The sequence below is a fragment of the Anastrepha ludens genome, chromosome 6 (assembly GCF_028408465.1).
Source record: "Anastrepha ludens isolate Willacy chromosome 6, idAnaLude1.1, whole genome shotgun sequence".
NCBI lineage: Eukaryota > Metazoa > Arthropoda > Insecta > Diptera > Tephritidae > Anastrepha > Anastrepha ludens.
In genome coordinates this window covers 64,220,058-64,245,327 of record NC_071502.1, presented here as the reverse complement: position 1 = coordinate 64,245,327, position 25,270 = coordinate 64,220,058, and the positions used below count along the sequence as shown (strand labels likewise).

The 25,270-nt window shown below is 35.8% G+C and overlaps 1 protein-coding gene across 1 annotated transcript in view; it reads left to right on the top strand.

Moving 5' to 3' along the window:
- Positions 1 to 25,270, top strand: part of LOC128868042 (paired box pox-neuro protein-like) — a 57,786-nt gene that overhangs the window by 8,573 nt on the left and 23,943 nt on the right. The window contains 1 exon segment of the mRNA XM_054109763.1: positions 19,670 to 20,346. Within this exon segment, the coding sequence (XP_053965738.1) occupies positions 20,334 to 20,346 (13 nt within the window). The 5' untranslated portion in view covers positions 19,670 to 20,333.

Genomic DNA, 25,270 nt, shown 5'->3' with positions numbered 1-25,270 from the left:
CTAAAGCTCAATGGTTGCGCAGCCACAGTAACAATTAAACGAATTGGCCAATCGTTCATTTAGGCTCGAATCAAATACTGACCCTTGGAATTGTTCTGCATGCCCGAAATATGCAAATAGGTAGATCACACACACATGCATGAATATTTCATTTACGTCAACACTACAAACCTTGCTAGGACTTTTGCTAGCACCACTTCCTGCCACTGAAATGTGTTAACTGTTTCGTTTGGCAGTCAAAGCTATAAATGTCTGTATGTATCTATATTCGTACGGCATAGTTGGCGGGTAGTGACTAACGGTGCTAAATCGCCTATCAGTAGGCATGAAAAAACCCGAACCGTATAAATTAAATCCTAATTTGAAGCTAAGCAAGTCGTTATTCAGAGGCAAAGAGGCATTGGCTGTTGGCGTCTATAATTAGATTGCTTAAGTATGTTTTTAAATGCTCTTCATAAACAATCTGAAACAAGTAAGCGCCTTTATGCACTCTTTGTGGGGGTTATATTAGGGTTGCACTGGGAAAAATAAACGTAATTTTAGACCGTCTATTTGGAATTTAGTGCCAATTTTTGTGCAAGTTGAGGTGGTGGAGAAAATAAAAATTGCTGAAATCCACTACTAAGATGAGTAAAAGCTTTACAAAGACACATTGTGGGTGCATCAAAGATCAAAATTTAAAAAGTTAGTGTCACTGTCTCCGAATTCAATATGGTAGTTACGTCCCACGGCGTCCAAATAAACCGGAACCGACAAAAGAGGGTGGATATCAAAAGTTTGGAAGTGTTTCATAACTATGAAAAGTGAACTTATCGCTGGGTACGTGAAAAGCTTATAGGTGTGGTTTTTAATATCTTATATTTTGGAAGCTAAAATTTAAGCTAAACAATTGTAAAAAGTTATTTGTTTATTATGGTGAGTACTTTCCGAAAACAAAATTATTCTGTGTGCTTCATTATTCGCCCGAGATCGCCAGCTGATGCTCGAAACAGTTAATTTTGGTGATTTTCTGGCTGTTGAGAGCCACTTTGAGCGAGTAATTTGTTTTTCTCAGTAGCCTGAAGTCGCTCCGAAAAAAAATTCTGGCGAATTTGTGAAAATTGTTAACTTGAGTGGTCAACTGCATTACTTACGAAAAGGTCCATGAAACTCAGGCTCCAATAAGCCAAATAGTCCTCAAAAATGTTACATGTATCATATTCAGGGTGGTCCATTTAGTGCTTTGAATTTAATTTAATTCCCCTATGAATAAAAACCAAACGTAGCAACGCTGAGTGGGGCCATCACCGAAAAGTGACTGCAATACAGCTGGAGAAATTGGCTGGATCGTGACCACTATTAACTATATTGTTAATGCGTGCATTTTTTTTTTTCAGTGTATCAAAACATATAAAAGTAGTGAGCGATAAGTCAAGTCCAGTGGAGAGATTTAAGGGTCATAAAAGAAATGTAAATGTGAACACGGAAACATTTTTATGAATTGGCTGCGACAGACCGCAAATTAAGTTGTTCCTCTCCAGTGGCGACAGAACGAGCGAAACGTTGAGGCCTCAGTCGCACATACAAACTTTTAAAATATTTGTAAGTGGATATTACCTCGAGCTCGGTTAAAAAAGAACGAAAGAAAAACGAAACACCTCCTAAGTTCGGCGATGTCTGTTGTTAAACGAGAAAGTCGAATTGTTGAAGCCAATTTTGGCAGTTATAAGACTTAATTATTATATGCGATATACTCTAGTAGAAGGAGTTGGTTAATGAAAAAGAAGCTAGGAACAAACTTTACTTTAATGTCAAAAGGCTGCTGAAAAGTATGCAAAGTTCAATTTTCTAATGCAATGGATGGTTGTATATTAATTTTGGGTGCCACCGTAAGGCTCTCCGAAAGTGCATAAAATTAACGAAAATCAACCCATTAATTTTAATCCATGTCGTCCGAATGGATACAAACGCTCCGGCTCTGAAAGTATTTGATGCGGTACCAGCTGGTGGTAGCAGAAGAAGAGGAAGGCCTCCTCTGCGTTGGAAACATCAGGTGGAGAAGGACTTGACTTCACTTGATGTGACCAATTGGCGCCGGTTAGCACGAGAAAGAAACGACTAGGCCAAAATCGCGTAAGCGGTTATAGCGCCATTTAAGAAGAAGAAGAATTTTAATGCATAAAATGCAAACAAAGAATATTTAAAAAATTTAATAAAATAAAATAAAATATATTATCTAAAATAATCTTATCTTAAAATAAACCAAAATAAAATACAATAAAAATAAATTTAACTAAAATAAAAAAAAAACAGGTTAAAATCAAATTCATAAATATAAGTCGAAATAAAACAAAAATAAGTTAAAAATAAATTAAAATGAAACAAAATTAAATCAAATTAATAACATAGATTAAAATAACACTCGGATATAATTGAGCTAAAAGGTACATTCTTCAAAATGACTTCCACACCCTGTACCAAAAGCGTCGAACATTTCACTAACCTCGGCAAAAAAAAAATTAATTAAGTTCGAGGAAAAAAAGAAATAGAATAAAGGAAAGTAAAGTAAGTTAAAAATAAAAAAGAAATAAAATTATATAAAATATAATACAATTAAATTATTGTTAAAATAATTAAAAAATAATGAAGTAAAAGAAAATGCGCACAGATCCCCTCGTGTCTTTAGAGCACAGTTCCTCAGTTATGAAAAAATAAAATATTAGTTGCGGAAAAATAAATCCATTATTTTTGCGTACATTTTTTTTTTGTGAAACAAAGAAAAAGTAGCAAACGAATTTTTTTTAGTGTCAAATATCACCTAGGCAACCAGCATAAACTTTAAATTCTTTGATCGATGCTTTACGTGAATCGATCACTACTGCCATCTACCGAGAAAATAATGGATTTCGTTTTCCTTAAACTATGAAAATGAAATTAAATTAAATAGCAAAAAAAAAAATAAATAAAATAAAGTAGGGATATAAGATTAAATGGCATTTCTTATTTTATTAAATTTTTTTTTTTTACGGTAAGGGGTTTGAAATCATCAAAGCCGCCGTCAATGTCATAGCATGGCCAGCTTGCTTGAGTTAAGTGCCCGTTGCCCACATAAGAATCTCATTCGCATTACTTCAGAGTGGCGTTTCATATTTCGCATTACAAGACTATCTATCTGAAGACTATCTTCCGCAAATCTGCTGACGCTATTCCACATTTACTCACTGCTTTTCATGCTGTCAATGATAATTTCGGGGACTATGTAGCCGATTGCGTCCACCAGTTTTCACCGTTCTAGTCCACAATGCGAGCATTGGTAGAAAATGTGTTCAGCGTCATCTTTGGCTGCGTCATTTGGGATGTTCGTGCTTCCTCATTTTGAATAGGAAAATAGGAATTCTGAAAATATTCCATGTTGTGTGAAATAGTATAAAAAAGTAAATTAAAATGAAACAAAAAATAAATGAAACAAATTATGTAAGTTAAAATATAATAGATTTGAATCAAATAAAGGTAAAATATTTAAAATAAAAAAAATTGTATAAAGTAAATTAAAATAAAATAAAATAAAATAAAATAAAATTAAGTCACATCCTGAATGAGACGGAACATGGGTTTGTATTAAAACACGGACAGTCTGGAAGATTCCGACTGAGCCATCTTTTTTACGTAGATGATTTTAAACTCTTCGCCAGCAATTCCAAACATCTAGATAAGCTTTTGAGATGTGTCGAAACCTTCTCCAATGACATGAAAATGCCTATTGGACTTGATAAATGCCGAAAGATCACAATAGTTAAAGGTAAAGTGGTTACTCGACATGTAACTGCGGAAAGTAGCGGACTCGACATAACAGAAATGGAGTCGGGAGAGGTATACAAGTATCTTGGAGTTATGCAAAGCAGCAGCATAAATACGATGAAAATGAGCAAAAATCTGATAGCAGAATTTAAAAGGCGCCTTCACGCTGTCTGTAAAACCCAACTTAATGGGAAAAACCAAATCCACGCTATTAATTCATTTGTCGTCCCGGTGGTATCGTATAGCTTCGGAATTGTAAAATGGTCATCTACTGAAATAGAAAATCTACAACGAATAATACGTAAAATTATGACTAAATACAAGTCACGTCACCCAAAAAGCTCTGTCGTTCGAATGATGCTACCTAGAAAAGTGGGAGGCAGAGGACAGATTGATGTTGGAGCACTGCATGACAAACTTATCTTGAACATAAGAGCATATTTCCAACATAAATGCTCCCAATCCGATCTGCACAAGGCTGCAAGTGCTGCGGATGATAATTATACCCCACTTCGGATGAATCAACCTTACGAAATCAGGAACGCAACCACAATAGATGAAAAAATCCAAAGATGGTCTGAAATGGCTGTCCACGGCGTATATCGAAAAGACTTGCTGAGCCCACATGTCGACCAAAAATTGTCGCACTTATGGCTTACCAACAGGTCGATATTTGCCGAAACGGAAGGTACCATTTTCGCCATACAAGATGGTGTGATTCCAACGAGAAATTACATTAAATACGTAATGCGAGATCCAAATGCCGCTGCAGACAGATGTCGAAGATGCAATAGTCGAAGTGAGACATTAGACCACGTGCTAGCGGGATGTACCACACTGGCAAACTCTATGTACCTGAAGCGACATAATGATATCGCGAAAATAATCCATCTAAAACTGACGCAGATGTACAACTTCAATCCAAGCAAAATACCGGACTTCAGATACACCCCAGAACCTGTTCAAGAAGACTCCAACTACCTTCTATATTACGACCGAACAATTTTAACAAATGCCACAAGATACCACAATAGGCCAGATATTTTCCTTATTGATAAATCTCAAGTGACTGGTTATATAGTTGATATTGCAGAAACATGCAAAAAACATACGCAGAAAAAATATCCAAATATTCTGACTTAGGCATTGATGTCAAACGCCAGTGGAAGCTAAGGAAGGTGCACATACTACCAATTATCATCTCAGCCCACGGAATAGTGAATAAAAACTTAGCAGACAATGTCAAAACTCTTCAACTCCCAGAATATTTAATTTTCGACATGCAGAAAGCAGCTTTACTCAATTCTTGCCATATAGTCCGAAACTTTTTACAGTAAACGTTTTTCTTGTTAGTAAATTTGTTAACTATTTTGTATAATATTTGTATATTATATATATTTAATTGTAATATTTTGTACCTGTTATAAATTATTGGCTTGCCGCTAAGCTGCCGCCAATTAATGTAAAACACTCCCTTTTTGGGATGCTATAAAAAAAATAAAAAATAAAAGTAAAATAAAATAAAACACAATTAGTTGCATTATACAGAATGCAATTCAAATATATAAAATTATTGTAGGACTATGAATAAGTTCGTTACGGTTTTACAACAGATGGCGTAACTTGATTATTATTCCATCGATCCACATTTCCAAACATTCATTGGAGAGCTACTGTCGTAAGGCACAAACGTCAGTATAAGTTTTTTATTTGAAGCGTAAACAACAATATTTTTACCACACTTGAAAATGTCGAATTTCGTGCCAAATAATGTGTTTTTGCGGGGAATTCTTCTTCATTATTTTAATATGAAGAAAAAAGCAGCCGAAAGTCATCGTATCTTGGTGGAAGTTTATGGTGAGCATGCTCTATCTGAGCGAACGTGCCAGAAGTGGTTTGCACGCTTTAAAAGTGGTGATTTTGGCTTGGAAGACGAAGAACGCGAGGGTGCGCCGCCAAAGTTCATGGATACCGAATTGGAGGAATTGCTCGATCAAGATCCGGCTCAAACGCAAGAAGAGGTTGCAAAAACTTTGGGAGTTGATCAATCAACCATTTCCAAACGTTTAAAAGCCATGGGAATGATCCGAAAGGTAGGCCATTGGGTGCCGTATGAATTGAAGCCAAGAGACGTTGAACGCCGTTTTATGGCATGCGAACAACTGCTTCAACGGCACAAAAGAAAGGGTTTTTTGCATCGAATTGTGACTGGCGATGAAAAGTGGGTCCATTACGACAATCCAAAACGTCGGGCAACGTATGGATACCCTGGCCATGCTTCAACATCGACGTCGGCGCAGAATATTCATGGCCTGAAGGTTATGCTGTGTATCTGGTGGGACCAGCTGGGTGTTGTGTATTATGAGCTACTGAAACCGAATGAAACGATTACGGGGGATGTCTACCGACGACAATTGATGCGTTTGAGCCGAGCACTGCGAGAAAAACGGCCGCAATACGCCGATAGACACGACAAAGTTATTTTGCAACATGACAATGCTCGGCCACATGTTGCACAAGTGGTCAAAACATACTTAGAAACGCTCAAATGGGATGTCCTACCCCACCCGCCGTATAGTCCAGACCTTGCGCCATCCGATTACTATCTCTTCCGATCGATGCAACATGGCCTGGCTGACCAGCACTTCCGTAATTACGATGAAGTCAAAAAATGGATCGATTCGTGGATTGCGGCAAAACCGACCGAATTTTTCACAAAGGGAATCCGTGAATTGCCAGAAAGATGGGAAAAAGTAGTAGTAAGCGATGGACAATATTTTGAATATTAAATTTGTAACCATTTTACGTCAATAAAGTTTCAAATTTCGAAAAAAAAACCGCACGAACTTATTCATAGTCCTATTATAATAATCAAAATAAAAAATTTAAATATCAAAAATAATATGAAATGAATCAAAATAAACCAAATTAAATAAAAATAATAAAATAAAATGCAATTAAATTACGCCATACAAACAAAAACAAATTAAAATAAAATGTAACAAATTAAAGTACAAATAAGTATAGTAGAGTGAAATGAAATAAAAAGGCAAAATAAAATAAAACTAATTAAAATTATGATAAATTAAGCAAATTAAAATAAAGCTCGCGTCACATTGAGTCTAAGAAGTTTCAATGGCTGAAAACTATTTTGCGCACCCTGTAATTAAATCACCGGACATTTCATAAATCTCAACAATTTGCATTTATTTACCATTTCTGCTGTCATGTTCGTTGTTACTACAATATTATTACTGTGTGCTTGTCTTTGTTAACAATACGATTTGTTTGCAGTATGAAAGAAACTTTAAAAGACGATTTGCATTCAATTTGATTTGCATTAGCTAAAGAGGACGAAGAGAGCAAAGAGGCAAATGAGAAACAGAGTAATAATAATAAAGTGTTTATGAATACCAAATCGCTAATTAATTAACTACTTGCTACACGAGCAGCACCAATAAACAAAAAAAAACAACAAACATTTATTATACCTACATCGTTTCGATTTGCTACCTTCTGCTGCTTTGTGTCAACCAAACCCGGCCGGCCATTGACCAAATCGTTTGTAATATTTTATGAATATCGAATATCTGCTCATCGCTCAAAAGGAGGCCATGACGATAGCAGCTCTACCAGGAAAGCAGCAGTAGCGTCTCCAACCTGTCGCTTCGCGTGCTTGTGACAACTTTTTCCCACGGGCCGTGCATCATAATCGATCGACCGTGCGATCTATTGTGCTGGCCTCTCTGCCACCAACCGAAAAACACATCAAAGTTTTGGGTCAATCCATCCGCTCTGCAGTGCTCTTCTTCGTTCCGTCTACCGATCGAATGATCGTATAAATGCGACAGCGTTTAATTTATGCAAATAACATCTTTTGACGCTCTACGACAACGCCAAACAATCAGTAATAGCACATAACATTCATAGTATAGCATAGTAATTATGATGGTGGTTTCTTTCAAGAAAATATGTTCAGCAACATACGAATTTGGTCTTTTGAAGTTTTCGAAAATTGTGTTAATTGTGGCTTTGTTTCGTCAACAAGTCATTTCAACGGATTTACCTTTATTCTTCACTTGTATTCTATTCCTTTATACTTTTATGATTATTATAATTTTATTATTCAAGTCATTTGGGACATTATCCAGCGCTTTAAAGCGTTTTATTACTGTAGATTTGATGGCTTGATGTAGGCGGTCATCTGATTTATATGCCCGATTAGTCTTTGTATTGCTAATGCTATTAGCTGCCGAGGAAGGTGTTACAAATTCTTATATTGGTGTGAAATGTTAAAGTTTGGCCAAATTCTTATATATCTGGGAAACATCTTATTCAAATGTATTTTAGTGCCTTCTTTAATAGAGCTCGAAATAAAAAACTGTTGATTTCTGCTTAATGCGTTCTTGACATAATTGCACATTGACCATTAACATTGACCATTAACATTTCCTTAATTCTACACTTGAATTTGAACTAAACCTTGCAAGGGATGCAATTGTATTACAAAGGATGAATTCAATTTCTTCGTGTTCACTCTGTTTGGCAACCATCTTCACCTAATCTACCGTGAGCCATAATTTTAATCCATTAACCTTTGCACACATTTTTTCATCCATATGACTAGCAATTCAAAGCAATCGCATGAAAATTCATACTTTAATTTAAATTTTTTACAATCTTACAATCGGTACTAGAGTACAAAAGTTTGCGGATATACTGGATGACTAAATTCAATTCCATTTAATTCAGTGTTTGTTGAGTTTATAAGAAAAAAAATACAAACTAGAATAAAGTTAATATGGTTAAAAGAAAAAAATTACACTATGAATACATAGAACATTATTAGAAAATTCAATATTCCACTTTTTTGGGATTTTATATATTTAGTGAGGGCTCTTGTAATGGAGCTTGACCAGAAAAAATAGCTTCAGCCTAAGTACAATTAAGCGGCGATAGAAGCACAAGAATCTGTTAGATACACTGAAACCGACATGCTTAAGTAATTCAGAGAATAAAAAAATAATAATTCAATGAAGCCATCAGGTTGGTAGCGGTGTAAAGGAGCTGTAATGAGTAAGTCCACGCTTACACAGCGAAACATTTGTTGCATCAACTCGTTATTTGTGATGGTCGTGCTCTGTCAAAACCCTTTGTGCTCTCGTTCTTCTCAATTCTGCTGTTGGCTGTAGACTAAAAACGAACACTTGTAAGATGTGTGAGCACGTCGGGAACATCAAAAGCGAATTCGGAAAGTTAAAGCAACAACAGTATCCCTGTATGAACGCAGTCTAATGAAACTCTCTACAAAGAATATTGTTTAAGAGTTATTCTAGTTTTATAAGGTATAAACAAACTCACTAACGGCGAATCTTACTCGATAACTTCGTTGTTGCTTTCACATGCAATTTTTTTGTCAAGCGATCAGAGCTCAAACATAGCGAGCAGAGAAGCAGTGAATGGAAGGCGCCTTCTATCTCATGGCACACATACATACTGCAGTTTCTCTCTTATATTCAGCCAGTATTTCTAAATGAATACAGAAAAAGTTCAAAATTAAAATTTGAAAAGGTTGAGCCAAGGTTTGGTGGCTCCCAAAACACTCAGACCGTGCTCTAGCAAAGGCAGGACACTCACAGAGAAAGTGCTCAGTGCTATCAGCCTCCTCCAAGCACGACAGGCACAGACTCTGGGTCCTCAATGATTCCAATGGTGGTCATATGCCTACCCCATGTGCTGTGTCCTGTAATAATACCGACCATCAACCGAACGTCGTTCCTTCCAAGTTTTAGTAGAAAGTTTGACAGTTTTCTGTTCGGACTTGTCACTAAACACTTTGCAGTTCTGCAGCGTTCTAGACCGGATCATCGCTCTTTATGTAGATTGCATACATAATCGCTGATCCAATTCATGATTCCTGCGGAACTGATTCAGATTATTGGTTCTGGCGCTTGTGGGGGAGCCGCTGATCCACAGTTGACCAATTCATCGGCGATTTCGTTTCCTTGAACACCGGAGTGTCCTGGAACCCATATAAGGATGGCAAAAACATCCGTTTCGAAAACAGTTGTCATTTCCCCATAGCATAGTGATACTTATTACTATCGTTTAAGTACCATCCGGCTCCAAACCCTATTTCATTCTTGTACCCATCGGTAAGGAAAATATCCTTCAGACCTCCCTGAATGCATTCTGGATTGCTCCATTACTCTCGCAACAGAAATCTGACATCAAATTTCCTTCCCAATGAAAATGTGGGTATCAGGTCGTCTTTAGGTGCCAAAAACAGTGGAAGTTGTGTATTCGTGTCAGAAACCATATTTATGGAGTCTTCCTGTTATATCTTAAGACCCATAGGACCACACCAGGTTTCAGACCTCAGGTTTTACCAAAGGCTCTGTGGCATTGCTGAAAAATCTTTAATGCGCGATTCACCTTCAGTGAAACGTGTGTCTGCCAAGTCAGTTTCTTATCCAAGATTAGTCCTAAATATTTAACTTCATCGGAGAGATCAAGTGTCACACCTTTCAGTGTTGGAAGACTGAGTCCATCCAATTTCCGTTTTCTCGGAAACAAGACTATGTTTGTTTGGTTCGGATTAACGGGAAGACCTTGTGCACCAGTCATCGATTTTGTCCTAAATCCTCTGCACTTTCGTGCAAAGCTTCCTTAGGGACTTAACCGATGTTAGCGCTCAGACATCGTTCGCATAATCTTCGACATGAAAACCGAGTTCCTGCATCTCCTCTAGTAGAGAGTCTACGACCAAGCACCACAGGAGCGGTGGTCCCCTTGGGGACATCCTTGCTTGGCACTGATGGTGATTAGTTCGTCACTGTTCTCACCGGCGGTTAACAACCTCTCAGAGAGCATGGAATATATCCATTTTACAATGGTTTGATTAACTCCGTGTTGTTCGGCAGAAGAACATATCGAGCCGAAAGTGGCATTATCAAAAGCCTCCTCAATGTCCACCAACACGCCCTTTGTGTATTCGTCAGCTTCCAGCCCGGCATTAATCTTGCTAACAAGATCGTGTAAGGCTGATTCACATGATTTTCCACTCTGGTACGCGTGTTGATTTCTAGTAAGTGGACTTTTCGGCACTAGCCCCACGTGTGAGGAGTTCTGCTGAACTACAGGAAGGACCCGAAATCCAGACACTTGCTCGTACTAGCCTGTCTGTGCTACTCGCAACAAGAATGAACTTGCGTTTCAGATGAACATATCTAATATTAATCAAAAGATGTGACCCCGACAAGATTGTTCTCACGATAAGCGGATCTACGTTAACGGAGAAACTAAGATTTATATCTGGTCAATGGGCGTTACTTCAGCTGCTTTTTCAAAAAACAAAAATTATGTGAAATTATTGTGTGAGTGCTTTTCTTTACATTTACATTATTATAACTAATATAACTCTAGCTACTTAAATGGCAGCAATTACACTAATCGCATTGAAAATATTACTTATAAAAGTCATTGTGAATGATGTAGGGAGGGTAAGGGAATACACATACAGTTGATAAGACCACTCCGTTTCCACTGATAGATGATGGAATTTTCCGAGCAAGTTACAGGTTACTTCTTACCTAGAAAATATTACTCTCAAAATGGCACTGACGGCGAAATATTTTATATAAAATCTCACGTATGGTCCGACTAAGCTCATACATATTTTCATAACAATATTTTCTGATGACACCTAGATGGCGCTCGGCTCGAGTACTTGACCAGTTTTATTTCTTACATGGATAAACATAGCTTGATATAATTGACCTGCTGGGTGGATGCTCGCATCGACATATTTTGAAAAATATGTAGTATTTATAGTTCTTTTAGCTCAGAGCAGTACTGAGTGACACTTATTTGGTGGTGACAAGCACTGGGGCTAAGCTTTGGCTGAAATAAGTAAAATTTGAATACGCCTATACAGGGGAATAACTATTTCCTTCATATCGACTTATAGGCGTCATAAGTCGCAAGAATAGAAATTGTGCAATAAAAGGATATGATAGATCTTGCAAAGGTGGTCAAAAAGTTTATGAAATTTTAATATTTTCGCAGGTTTATTCCATTTGTTCAGAACAAAGTGATAATATCTGACATTTACAATGCGATAGCTGCGCTGTTTCTATTTTTAGTAGAATCGGTGCAAACCAATAAAAACAAAATTCAACCGTAGCAATTCACCCCGATAAAGCTAGTTATGATATGCTCTTTTTTGTATCTTTTTCCCATAACTCTCTCTGTCTTATATCTTCAAAAGAAGACATCACGGTAATAATATAATTTTCCATAATTAGCGGCTGATAATAATGTATATTATTATAATTGAAAAAAAAAACTTGATTTAGAAAAATTACCCGTTACGCCGGCGATATCTGCATTGGCTGACAGCAAAAGTGGAAAAAGAAGCTGGGAAACAAGTCTCACGAACACCAAAGCATGAATGGTTAAATTAAAAGCGTTGCTTCTTATTCCAACTAAATTATTATAGACTTTGACTAATTTCCGTTAATCCGGCAATGCAATCAACACGAACAACAACGCTTTAATTTCGAAATCTCTGTGGCAGTTAATTGATTTGTCATTTGGTGAAGCATATTAAGATATGGACATCTACCAAAGCAACACATACACATACAGAAACTCCATTGATGAAGGTTCACAGTTTATGCCACAGCTTAGCACCAATTTGAGGTCAACTGTTCCAAAATAAACAAACAAAAAAAAAGAACTAAAGCGAAACAGCAGGTATCTACGCATACAAAAGTGAATGCTTCAGATGTTGTTGTTGTTTCTGTTATTTAGTCAGATTTTGGTTTTTATGAATGAATAATATGTGTATAATGGGTATATAATTTTGTATTCCGCTTTTGGTTTATTCTGCTGCGTTTAATACGCCACGCTGGGCACCACAACGCACAAACGCTTATGAGCTTATTACCGTAACGAAGCTACTGGCGAGTGAGTCTAGCGCCTTTCTCACACAACACAGGGGCTATGGAGCCTCTTCAATCGGGCATACAAACAAATTAACTGCTTAATCATAATATTTTAGATTAAAAGTTAATTTTTTAACTGCGCACTACTTGGGAAGCGGCCATTTATCAGGGCGAGCAGTACCAGAAGCACAATAACAGCAACTACTTTGAAGAGAAGCAGAAAATATTTTGGTTAAATTACAATATATTTTTTGTTTTGCTTTTTTGTGGGTTAGCATGACAGGGCCGTCACGGTGCGGGGGGATAGCGAGAAAAGGGAAGTTCACGATTTGTGTGTATGTGTGCACATGCATACATACTCATATTTATGAAATCTAACATAATTATAGTTATCTTCGCTCAGGTTGCCATGCCTTTCGTGTGTGTATGTAAATCTTTCATTTATTACTTTTGCGTGCATTTTTAAATACCGAATAAATCGAATATTCAAAAATGTATATTATAAAAACAGAAACAAGGCGTCCAACTTAATACATTATTCAAATCGACAATTAGCTCACTGAGTGATGGTGCAAATTAATTATGGCCTTTCAGCAGATATTATTATCATTTTCGACAGTTGCGATATATATTTTTTCTTTAGTTTTCGTTTTTATTTTTTGGTGATAGTTCATGAATTGCAAATTCATTGAAATAAAAATCACAATGAAGCAAAGCAAAGTTCAAAAAAATCATGCATCGAAATTTCTGCGCGGCTCTGAAATTTTAATTAAAACTTTAATGAAGTTTCCAGCTTGACGAATGTTTTCTGCAAATAAGCTAAGTGAGTTATGTGCCTCCTACTGCTAAGTAAGAAAATATTTCTTGCTTTCACTAACAAATAAGTGAAAATTTTTCCCGAAAATTCATTTACTCGTTGTTTGAAGGATTTACATGCCAATTATTAATTTCATATGGCTATCAAAGTGCTTGCTTTTCTTTATGATATCAACTAATTTGATTTTCAGATTGAAATTTTAAAAGGGATTTTTATGGATTCTTCTTAAGTGCAACTCAAAAAGACTCTTCCAAAAAAAATATGTAATTAAAAATAAAAAAACTTATATCGGAAAAATCTACACAGGTATTTCTCTCTCCGCCTCTGATCTATGTACTACTGTGGGCAAAAAGTAGGGTGAATTTATTTGTCAAACTTCGCGAGATTAAAATTTCGCTCTAGTTATTTTTTTCATGAGTTGGCAGCACTGTTAGTAACATTCGGGGAAAACTTTCATGTGAATGTCATTATCAGTAATATATTTACGTTTGTGTTTACCAAACGACCAAGAGTGCATTTTTCGATTTTTACAATGTCTGATTTGATTGAGCAGAGAAGTGCCATCAAATTTTGTTTGCGGAATGAAATTTCGGCTGCGGAAACGTTTAGCATGTTGCAGAAGGCATTTGGTGACTCGACCAAAGACTTCAAAGAGGGTCGAGAATGTGTTGATGACTTGGAGCGCTCCGGACGACCATAGACGTCAACAGATGACCAACACGTCAATAAAGTGAAGGAGTTAGTGCTCAAAAATCGTCGGTTGACTGTTAAAGACCTCACTGATATGATCGGAATATCAGAAGGATCTGTGAAAACCATTTTGGAAGACCATTTGGGCCTATGAAAAGACAAATCTCGTTTGGTACCGAAAACGCTCAATTTCTTGGAAAAAAGTGGGGTCGCGTTAATGTGTGTGAAACAATGCTTTCTGACTATCAGGACAAGCTCAAATGCATCATTACGGGAGATGAGGCTTGGATTTATGCTTACGACCCTGAAACAACCGACCAATCAAGCGAATATTGTGCTAAAGGCGAGGCCAGACCGAAAAGAGCACGTCAAAGTCGTTCAAAAATAATGGTCATGATGACAGTTTTTTTGGATTTTCGTGCTGTGGTGCATTATGAATTCCTTCCACCTGGCCAAACTGTTAATAAGGAATATTATTTGAGCGTTATGCGTCGTTTACGTGAAGCAATTCGTCTAAAAAGACCAGAATTATGGCCCACCAACTCTTGGTTTTTGCATCACGATAATGCACCGTCTCACACTGCACTCGTTCTTCGTGACCACCGTATTCGCCTGATTTGGCTCCGTGTGGCTTCTGGCTATTCCCAAAACTCAAGAGACCACTCCGGGCAACGCGTTTCGAGTCGATTGAGGAGATAAAAGCTGAATCGAAGAAGGTGCTGATGGCTATACCGGAAAAGGATTATTTGGCGTGTTTTGGGGATTGGAAAAATCGTTGGCATAAGTGTATTTCATCGAGAGGGGATTATTTTGAAGGGGATGAAATTGATTTACAAGAATAAATAAAGTTTTTTAATTTAAAACCAAATTCACCTTACTTTTTGCCCACAGTAGTAAGTAAGTAATATTATTTAGTTTTAGTAATCAGTGTGAAATCATGTTTTGACGTGATAACGTCTTATAATTCGATTTAACAGGCTGCACGCACGAAAAAATGTGTCGTTACCTTGCTCATTAGTGTTACTTGCTCATTAGTGTTACCTTGCTCTTTAGTGTTACCTTGCTCTTTAGTGTTACCTTGCTCATTAGTGTTACCTTGCTCATATGTAGTTACCTTGCTCATTGCCGTTACCTTGCTCATTGCATTGCATGAACTGCAAGCGAAAGCGCGGAACGAACGACAAAGCAAACAAAGCAAACGAACGGCAACGTTCGACATCTTGCTCTCTCCTACTTAAGTGAGCGTATATATGTATGTATATGCGCATATGTACATATATAAGTTCACGTGTTTGTATTTGCATATGCCTTCTTATTGATTATTATTAATTTGATTCACTTGAAGAATTTAAAATAAAACCAAGTTTGTTAATAATACCTGTTGTTTTAATGTTAATAATTATATATTTTTAATTTTTTTATTATATATGAAGGAAAAAATGTATTTTAATATTTACCATATACCTTATAAGATATGTTGTCTATACTAATATTATAAAGAGGAAAACTTTGTTTGTTTGTAATGAATAGGCTCAAAACTACTGGACCGATTTTAAAAATTCTTTCACCATTCGAAAGCTACATCATCCACGAGTAACATGGATTATATTTTATTTTGGAAATAGGGCTCGAGATATAGGTCAAAACGTGGACCCGGGTAACCTTCGGATGTGTATGTACAATATGGGTATCAAATGGAAGCTGTTGGAGAATGCTTTAGTACAGAGTATTTTTCATGCAGCTCCGTGACTGGGGTCTCGAGATATAGAACAAAACGTGGACCCGGGTAACCTTTGGTTGTGTATGTACAATATGGGTATCAAATGAAAGCTGTTGATAAGTGCTTTAATACGGGGTAATTTTCATACCTATTGATGACTAGGGTCTCGAAATATATGCCAAAACGTGGACCCGCCGTGTCTTTGAACCGAATTGAACCAAACTTACACACATTGTTAAGTAGGTATTGAAGATGATTTCCGTATAGTTTGAATACCTATTGGTAGATAGGGTCTCGAGATATAGGTCAAAACGTGGACCCGGGTAACCTTCGGACGTGTATGTACAATATGGGTATCAAATGAAAGCTGTTGGTGAATGCTTTATGATATGTTATGTTATGTTATGTTATGTTATGTTATGTTATGTTATGTTATGTTATGTTATGTTATGTTATGTTATGTTATGTTATGTTATGTTATGTTATGTTATGTTATGTTATGTTATGTTATGTTATGTTATGTCATATTATGTTATGTTGTGTTATGTTATGTTGTGTTATGTTATGTTATGTTATGTTATGTTATGTTATGTTATGTTATGTTATGTTATGTTATGTTATGTTATGTTATGTTATGTTATGTTATGTTATGTTATGTTATGTTATGTTATGTTATGCTATGTTATGTTATGTTATGTTATGTTATGTTATGTTATGTTATGTTATGTTATGTTATGTTATGTTATGTTATGTTATGTTATGTTATGTTATGTTATGTTATGTTATGTTATGTTATGTTATGTTATGTTATGTTATGTTATGTTATGTTATGTTATGTTATGTTATGTTATGTTATGTTATGTTATGTTATGTTATGTTATGTTATGTTATGTTATGTTATGTTATGTTATGTTATGTTATGTTATGTTATGTTATGTTATGTTATGTTATGTTATGTTATGTTATGTTATGTTATGTTGTGTTGTGTTGTGTTGCGTTGAGTTGTGTTGTGTTGTGTTGTGTTGTGTTGTGTTGTGTTATGTTATGTTATGTTATATTATGTTATGTTAATGTTAACGCATTCTCTATATCCATACAAAATATCTATCAAACAAATAAAATTAAAATTTTCTTTTGAAAAATGCAACCATTCAATCAGTATTTTCTTATGACGTTATCACGTTAAACTATCGTCAGTAAACCGACTTTACAGACAACCTCTTTTTCTTGATTTTTTTGAAATAAATATAAATGCATATGTCCTCTCTAAATTATCCGCTCTAAATTTAAATTTGTATTAATTAAGTGTTTTCTTAGAGAGTTTTTTACAGATCTCGCGTGACTACTGTCAAGCTAAATACATTTCAATACAATTTTTCCAGTATTTATTGACATTTCATCATGGAAAGACTTACGCCTCAGCAACGTTTACAAATCATAAAATTGTATTACGAAATTCGACGTTCTGTGAAAAGTGTTCATCGCGCGCTCAGGAAAACTTAACTTGGTCATAGATGAGATCTATTTTCGGGTTAATGGCTATGTTAATAAGCAAAATTTCCATATTTGGGTTTAAGAGCAACTCAAAGCCGTTCAAGAACACCAATTATATTTATCGAAAACAACGTTGGTGCGGCCTATGGCTGGAGAAATCATTGGCCCATATTTTTTCGAATACGAAGCTGACTCCAATTGAATGGTGAACGCTATCGCGCCATGATAAACGACTTTTTGATGCCGGATGTTGGAAATTGAAGCCAGTGATCTCTATAACATTTGGTTCCAACAAGACGGCGCTACTTTGCATACAGCCCGTGAAACAATGGATTTACCGTGTCATCGTTTATCTCTCGCCTCGGACCAGTGGATTTTTCACCAAGATCGTGTTATGTCACACCTTTTGACTTTTATTTGTGGCGGTATGTAAAGTCTAAATGTTTTGTGGATAAACCAGCTTCGTTTGAAGCATTGGAAGCCAACGAGATACCGAGCGTAGTCCTCCAGCGAGTCATTCAAAATTGGTGTTTAGGGATGGCCAAATTGCGATGCAGTTGTGGCCAACACTTGAAAGAGATTATCTGTAAAAAATAAATGTCATGAATGGTTCCAAACAAAAATAATAAAGATTGCCCAATCTGCTCAGTTTGAATTTTCGTTGTTTTATTTCAATTTAAAATGCGATACCTCTTAACTGATCACCCTTTATTACATTACACTTTAATTTGACAGAGAAGTAGTGTTTTTTGTTTTTGGTTTTCATTGAGAAAGTGAACTTTTGCGCAAGTTTTAGTAAAATGTGTAAGTTTTACTACCCCTCGAAAATTATGAACGCCATATGACCGTCCAAATTAAGAGTTTAATTATGCTTAAACCAAAGCTGTTTATTTCATACGCAAAATTTTTTTCTTCTGCTTTCACACGTTCTGCGGTACTTTCACACCTGCATTAGTGTACTCCACGACGTACAGACAATGCGGGAGTAGAATCCTGTTGCCGAATTCCCAATGACGGGGCAGTCGAAGGAAACTTTTAAACTGAACTTCACTCGGTCATTATCAGTTTGTACTTTAGGTGCTTTACTCTGTTTTTTTTTTAACTCGAGCGCACGAGTCGACATTTTTGTGCGAAGTGACAAAAACCTTCTTCTTCTTGATTTGAGAGAATTCGGCTGAGATTAATAAAATGCTAACCGGCGCTAGTTGGACACTCCAAATGAAGCCAAGGTCTTCTCCACCTGATCTTTCTAACGCACAGGAAAAATCTTTCGTCTTCTTCTACTGCTATCACATTCTAATATGTTGCGGTAGAACTCATTTAGCTCTTTGTTCCATCGCCTACGATACTCTCAAACAGCCCAAGCCTTATCGGATGTTGTGCTATACAATAGAAAGTACTTTACTACTCAGTGGGCACACGTGGGCCCTACAAATGGCATTTATTTCAAATTTTCAACTGAGGATATCTTGCAGAACTAAAAACAAATCTAGAATTTCATAACGTAGTTTGAAATCTTTTCAAGTACCACAAAACTACAATCTAAGAAAAATATGTGTTCCACCACCTCCTTTTTCTATGAAACTGCTCATAATTGCGTAAAAACGAAAATATTAAATACAATAATTTCGTTAACACCTCGCACACAGCTTGTTTTATTTCATTTTACCATCAACCAGCCCTTTGGAAGATTCTTTGCAAATATGAAATGATCGCATTTCTGAGATTGACTATTAACTTTAGCCCCTTCAAAGTAATTCGCTTATTACTAATCACTGAACTTTTTTATGCAAAAATGTTATGTTATTACCGCTCAAATGCATTGGCCGTTTTAACTTTGCAAACCCGTAAATAATTGGATCCTTGCCACTACAAGCTCGAAAAATGCTAGCACTCTTCAATATTATTAGTATCAGCTTATGTGCAATATATACAATAACAACCCATTTAGATGGTACAAAATTCATTTACTCGGCTATGATAGAGCAAACCTGTCGTCCATTTAACCAATGACACCAAATACTCATGACTAATCAGCACACAGAAATTTTATATAAGCAAACTAAGAAGCAAATAAAATAAAATATGTAGTAGAAAAGTATTTTTAAAGCCAGCAATTTTCATGCTCACTATTATTTTAAACTGTTACGCAACAATAGAGTACAAAGTATCTTTTATGTAATCTTACAAATACCCAACTAACGCTCCAATTTCTAATTATAGCTCATTAAATGAATTCGTGGAACGCGTAAAATCTGTTAACTGCCACAGAAGAAAAATCAGTACAGACGAAAAAAGAGTTGTGAGCAGGATTGTGGAAGCAGAAAGTCACCATAACAGCCGAGAGTAAATACCAGTGAGCAAATTGACTGATAAGCCATTTGACGCATAGTCAGTTTTCCAGTTGATCGTTAGACGCCGTCGTTATTTTCAACGCTCACTAGTTTATGTATATTCATGTAAAATATCACAACGACGCCATACTATAATAAAGATTCAGAATTTTACAAAACAAAAGAGCAGAGGTGAAAAATAAAAGCATAAAAGGAGAGAATACGAAAAAGGTTCAGCTCAAATTTTATTGTGCGTGTGATTAAAGCGTAGCGATAAGCGGCCATTAAAAGCATAACTACTGACCGGTGTAGCCGTGGCCCGAAAGCACAAGCCAGTATTGCTTAGAGACTGTATCTAAAGTGAGTGAATAATTCAAACGCTGGACACGTTGCTGTCAATCAGCCGCACCGACGCATTGACGCAGGCGACAGTGCAAAGGCGTGGACGTGGAGGCGGAGGTGGTAGCGCCGCTGCAGTTGGTGCAGGTGGAGTTGCAGGCAGAGGCAGCATTAGTCGCTGGACCGAAATACCATTGGGCATAAACACGCGAAATATGCCACACACAGGTAAATGGAAACTCGTATATAGGTACTTGCACACGCATTAGGATGGTCAAAAACAAAAACTGTTTTTTTTATGCTATCCCCTAAATTTAAACAATTTGTTGTTTATATTCAGTCACTTGTTTATCTTACTTAGAAAGTTGTATATTTTTCATATATTTCAGGGCCTCTATAAAATTTATTTTACAGTATATTTTTGTTACTAAAGTACAGGGTATCATTTTGTGGACCATTGAGAAGGAAAATTAAAAGAGGCGACTAATTAACATCTATCTGTAAAAATTGTATAAGAAATCTTCGGAAATGTGCATTGTTTCATAGGAGCTCAGTAGCAAATTTCCAAGCGTTGACCCCATGCGTAAAAATTGAAAATTGCAAAAAAGATATCTCAATTTTTGGCCATAAAATAAGCTTTAGGGATAGTATCAGCGTAAACAATTTTTGTTTTTTGTTTTTTGCCATCCTAACATACAGACATATATAAATAAAGGGTGATTTTTTAGCTATTATCTTTTTAAACAGTTGGCTTAAACAGCTGACGCACGTTTCGTGTTTTGTTTCACTGTCAAACATCTTCAGTTTGGTCTATAATTTAACCATATAACATCTTAAAACGGACAACGCTTGCAAATCATTGAATTTTATTATAAAAATGCGTGTTCTGTTAAGAAAGTTTAAGATCCACTTTTTTATCGAAAAATTATGTTCAGTGACGAAAGTCATTTTTGGATCAACGGGTACGTAAATAAGCAGAATTGTCGATTTTGGAGTAAAGATCAGGCAGGAGAATTGCAAGAGCTACCAATGTATCCAGAAAAGGTCACAGTTTGGTGCGGCTTGTGGACCGGAGGTATCATTGGACCGTACTTCTTCAAAGATGCTGCAAATCGTAACGTAACTGTGATTGGTGAGCGCTGCCGTGAAATGATATCCATCTATTTTTTGGCCAAAATGCAAGAGCTTGACTTGCATGACATGTGGTTTCAGCAAGACGGTGCCACATGGCACACAGCACGCGTAACAATGGACTTGTTGAGAGGCGAGTTCGGGGAACATTTTATTTCATGTTCGGGACCTGTCAATTGGCCACCCAGATCGTGCGATATAATACCTTTAGATTGTGAGGCTATGTTAAAGCTCATGTCTATTCAGACAAGCCTGCTTCATTTAACGCATTGGAAGACAACGTCAAAGCATTTATATGTGAGATACTGGCCGAAACATTGGAAAGAGTATGCCAAATTAGAGTAGTGCTTACAAACGAGTATAATGTAAGATAACATTGTGACTTGTGCAAAACTGTAAATTTACAAGTTTTATTTATCGAACTTATGCCTCACACACCAAACCTTTTCAATAATTTACAACGGCCTCAGCCGAAAGCCTCTGTTGCTAGCGCTGAATTTGCTTGAGGTTACTTGATAATTTATTATTAGGTAAGCTTTGTAAAATAACAATTTTTTTTTATATTTTAAAATAAAAAGAAGTAAAATACATACATAAATTCAATACTAGATAGTTATTGGTATGAGGCATGCACTTCTACCAGCAAATCCTTTATTCCCATTAAAAATGCAAGAACTTTGTATTAAAAAAAAGCCACAGAATAAGTAGTAGTCGAGCTGAAGCGACTTCCCGCAGTAGTGTAGTAGTTCGTATACTACATTCAGTTATGAAATATAATAATATTTTCTGGAGTATAATTTCCTCTGCTCTTCCTTACATAGCAGCGTAGCGTTGGAAATTACTCATTTAAATTTTTCCTCAGTTTTCGGTCACCGTCTTGAAACAAATCTAAAGGCTTGAAATCGCATTAATGAAGAAGATATTTCATTGGATCGTTTATCGAAATTATACAATTGCCGAACTATCTCTTCCATAAATTCATTATTTGACCAGCCATACACACACATGCGATGTCAACTTGTTGGAAACACTTTTTACTGATGCAAAGAAGGTTAGGCACTTCAAATAATCAAGAAACTTCATTTATTTTATTAGGTTGATATTGTATGGCAAATATCTGTATGGAAAATTCGCCGTAATGTGGGTAGAGAGATTTCCCATTCCTATGAATTTGTATAGGCGGCCGCCGTAGCCGAATGGGTTGGTGCGTGATTACCATTCGGAATTCACAGAGAGACGTCGGTTCGAATCTCGGTGAAAGCAAAATTAATAAAAAACATTTTTCTAATAGCGGTCGCCCCTCGGCAGGCAATGGCAAACCTCCGAGTGTATTTCTGCCATGAAAAAGCTCCTCATAAAAATATCTGGCGTTCGGAGTCGGCTTGAAACTGTAGGTCCCTCCATTTGTGGAACAACACCAACACGCACACCACAAATAGGAGGAGGAGCTCGGCCAAGCACCTAACAGAAGTGTACGCGCCAATTATTTATTTTTTTTTATGAATTTGTATGGAGCAACTGGTTTAGCTGTCTTTGAAATGAAACACTTACAACAGAGATATTTTTTGTACTTCAACTAAGGTGTAAAAAAAATTTAATATTATTAATATTTTGACTCGAATTTACCCACCAAAGTATGTCTATTGTCACTGTCTATTCGGATGATTCTGAGATAGGGAAAATCCCCTCGCTAGTGATCCGAAAAATATCTAACTTATATTGTATGATATATTTAAGAGTATAGAAAAAAGACTGTGAATTATTTTTAGAAGGCTTGTTTAGTCTATTTGAAGTTTGCAAATATTCAGAATAACCCATTTTAAAATTTGCTTATAGGCACATACATTTTCCGCAAAGTTTCAGATCAAGAAAAATAAACAAAAATTTTTATCAACTATTAGTGGCAGTTTGTGAGCCATAACATGTTTTAAATCATAAAACCACAAATAAATAGCACAGAAAAAAAAATCTAAAATATCTATTTTGAATGTCATAAGTTTGATTCATTGTAACCAAGACGCAACTATTCTAGGTGATAGTAGAAATGTAAAAAAAAAATTACTTGTATTTTATGTTTGCTCTCGGCTTTCAGATTATGAAAGCAAACTGATTGTTTCTAATGCGGAAGAATCGCTTTGCCAGAAATAAATTATTTTCTGAGTATTGTTAATTGTTCGAAAATAAACACAAAATTGTGACTATGCTTTAATTGCTCTAATGTAATTTATTTTATAAATGCATTTGGATGTAAAGGTAAAATATCTAAAGAAATGCCGCAGCTAATGGAGTATACTGCGGTTATTTGCAAAATGACTGAGGAATTCGATGAGTTCACACATACGGAACACATTACCAGATATAATTTGCAAGCTTGGTTGGAAAAATATCCACAAAATTGACAAGAGGCGCTTCTTCTATTATATTTGTGATGGACCGAGTTACACTCTCAAGAAAATATACCAACAAAGTTGTACACAATTCTCAAATTACAAAGTAAAAACATATAAAGTGTAAATGAAACTCTCATTTTGAACACTCTCAAAGCCATGGCAAATAAAAAAAATTAAATCAGATCTTCTACCGATATCAGCTTGAATAATATCGCCTTGGTTGTAACTGTTCGGCCGACTTCTGTAAGAATTTTCCAAGAATATTTTTATTTTATTTTGTAACTTTTAATACAAAATAAATCTTACTTTTTTTTGAGATTTTTACTCAGGATTAACTATCCTAATAAATGAAATGAAATAAGCAGCAAAACATATTTACTTTTATACCTCCTAATATCCAGATCAAAATTATATATTCTTTTTAATCCTTTATTACTTCTTTTCTGACTTATAACTTTATGACACCATGGGACAAAATATGTCATTGTGCCCGTCTTCATCTTCGTGATCAATTACACTGCTCCTTGCTGGAAAAGTGCGGTCGAAATCAATATTTAGACTTGAGATTTCCTCCATAAAAATTTAGGTAAAAGCTATAAGCGTTTCATTTGCATATATTTAAAGACTCAAACATGTTCAAATTAAAAAAAAAAATTAAGAATAAAAAAAATCTAAAAATTTAAAAACTAAATTATTTAATTTAATTTAATTACTTTGAAAAAAATATATTTTTTTGTGTATTTTTATCGAAAGTACAGAGTTCTTTACAGAACAATTTCTTTTTTTTTTCTATTAGACCGACAAAAATTGGCTTACAATTCAAACAAAAAACACGTGAACAAAAAGAAAACAAATAAAAAATTTTAGCCCCCTTATCTCGACAAACATTCAAAATTTCCCCTTTCCTCTTTTGCATGCTTCACGGTATGGTATCTGCACATAATTCCACGAAAATCGAAGCGATGATGTTCAAATTTTTTGAAAATGGCCCCCATGAATTAAAAATTAAAATTTTGCATTTACTAATTATTTTTAATTTAATTTAATTATTAATTTCTATTTGCAAATTTTCACTAGAAACTTCAAGGTGCTACGGAAATATCGACAATTTAATCGATTAAAAACTTGCACCATAGGAGTTACTGAGTGAAATTTTTAAGATCCTAAATTATTGCTCCGCCGTAGGCGAATGGGGTTAGTGCGTGACTACCATTCGGAGTTATCAGAGAGATCGTAGGTTCGAATTTCGGTGAAACACCAATAGCAAACCTCCGAATGTATTTCTGCCATGGAAAAGCTCCTCACAAAAAATATCTGCCGTTCGGAGTCGGCTTGAAACTGTAGGTTTCTCCATTTTGTGGAACAACATCAAGACGCACGCCACAAATAGCAGGAGGAGCCCGGCGAAACACCCAAAAAAGGTGTACGCGCCAATTATATATGTATATATTTATATATATATATATAAACTATTGCTGCGGCTAAATCCTCAAAAGCGGTTTCTGAAAAATTCCAGAGTGGTATTATCATTCAAAGTCGCGAGCATCAACTCCGGACTTCGGTAGTGATTTTTACTAATTTCCCATCGTAGCTCGTTCACGGTCCTCACGATGGCAAAACTCGACAAGGTC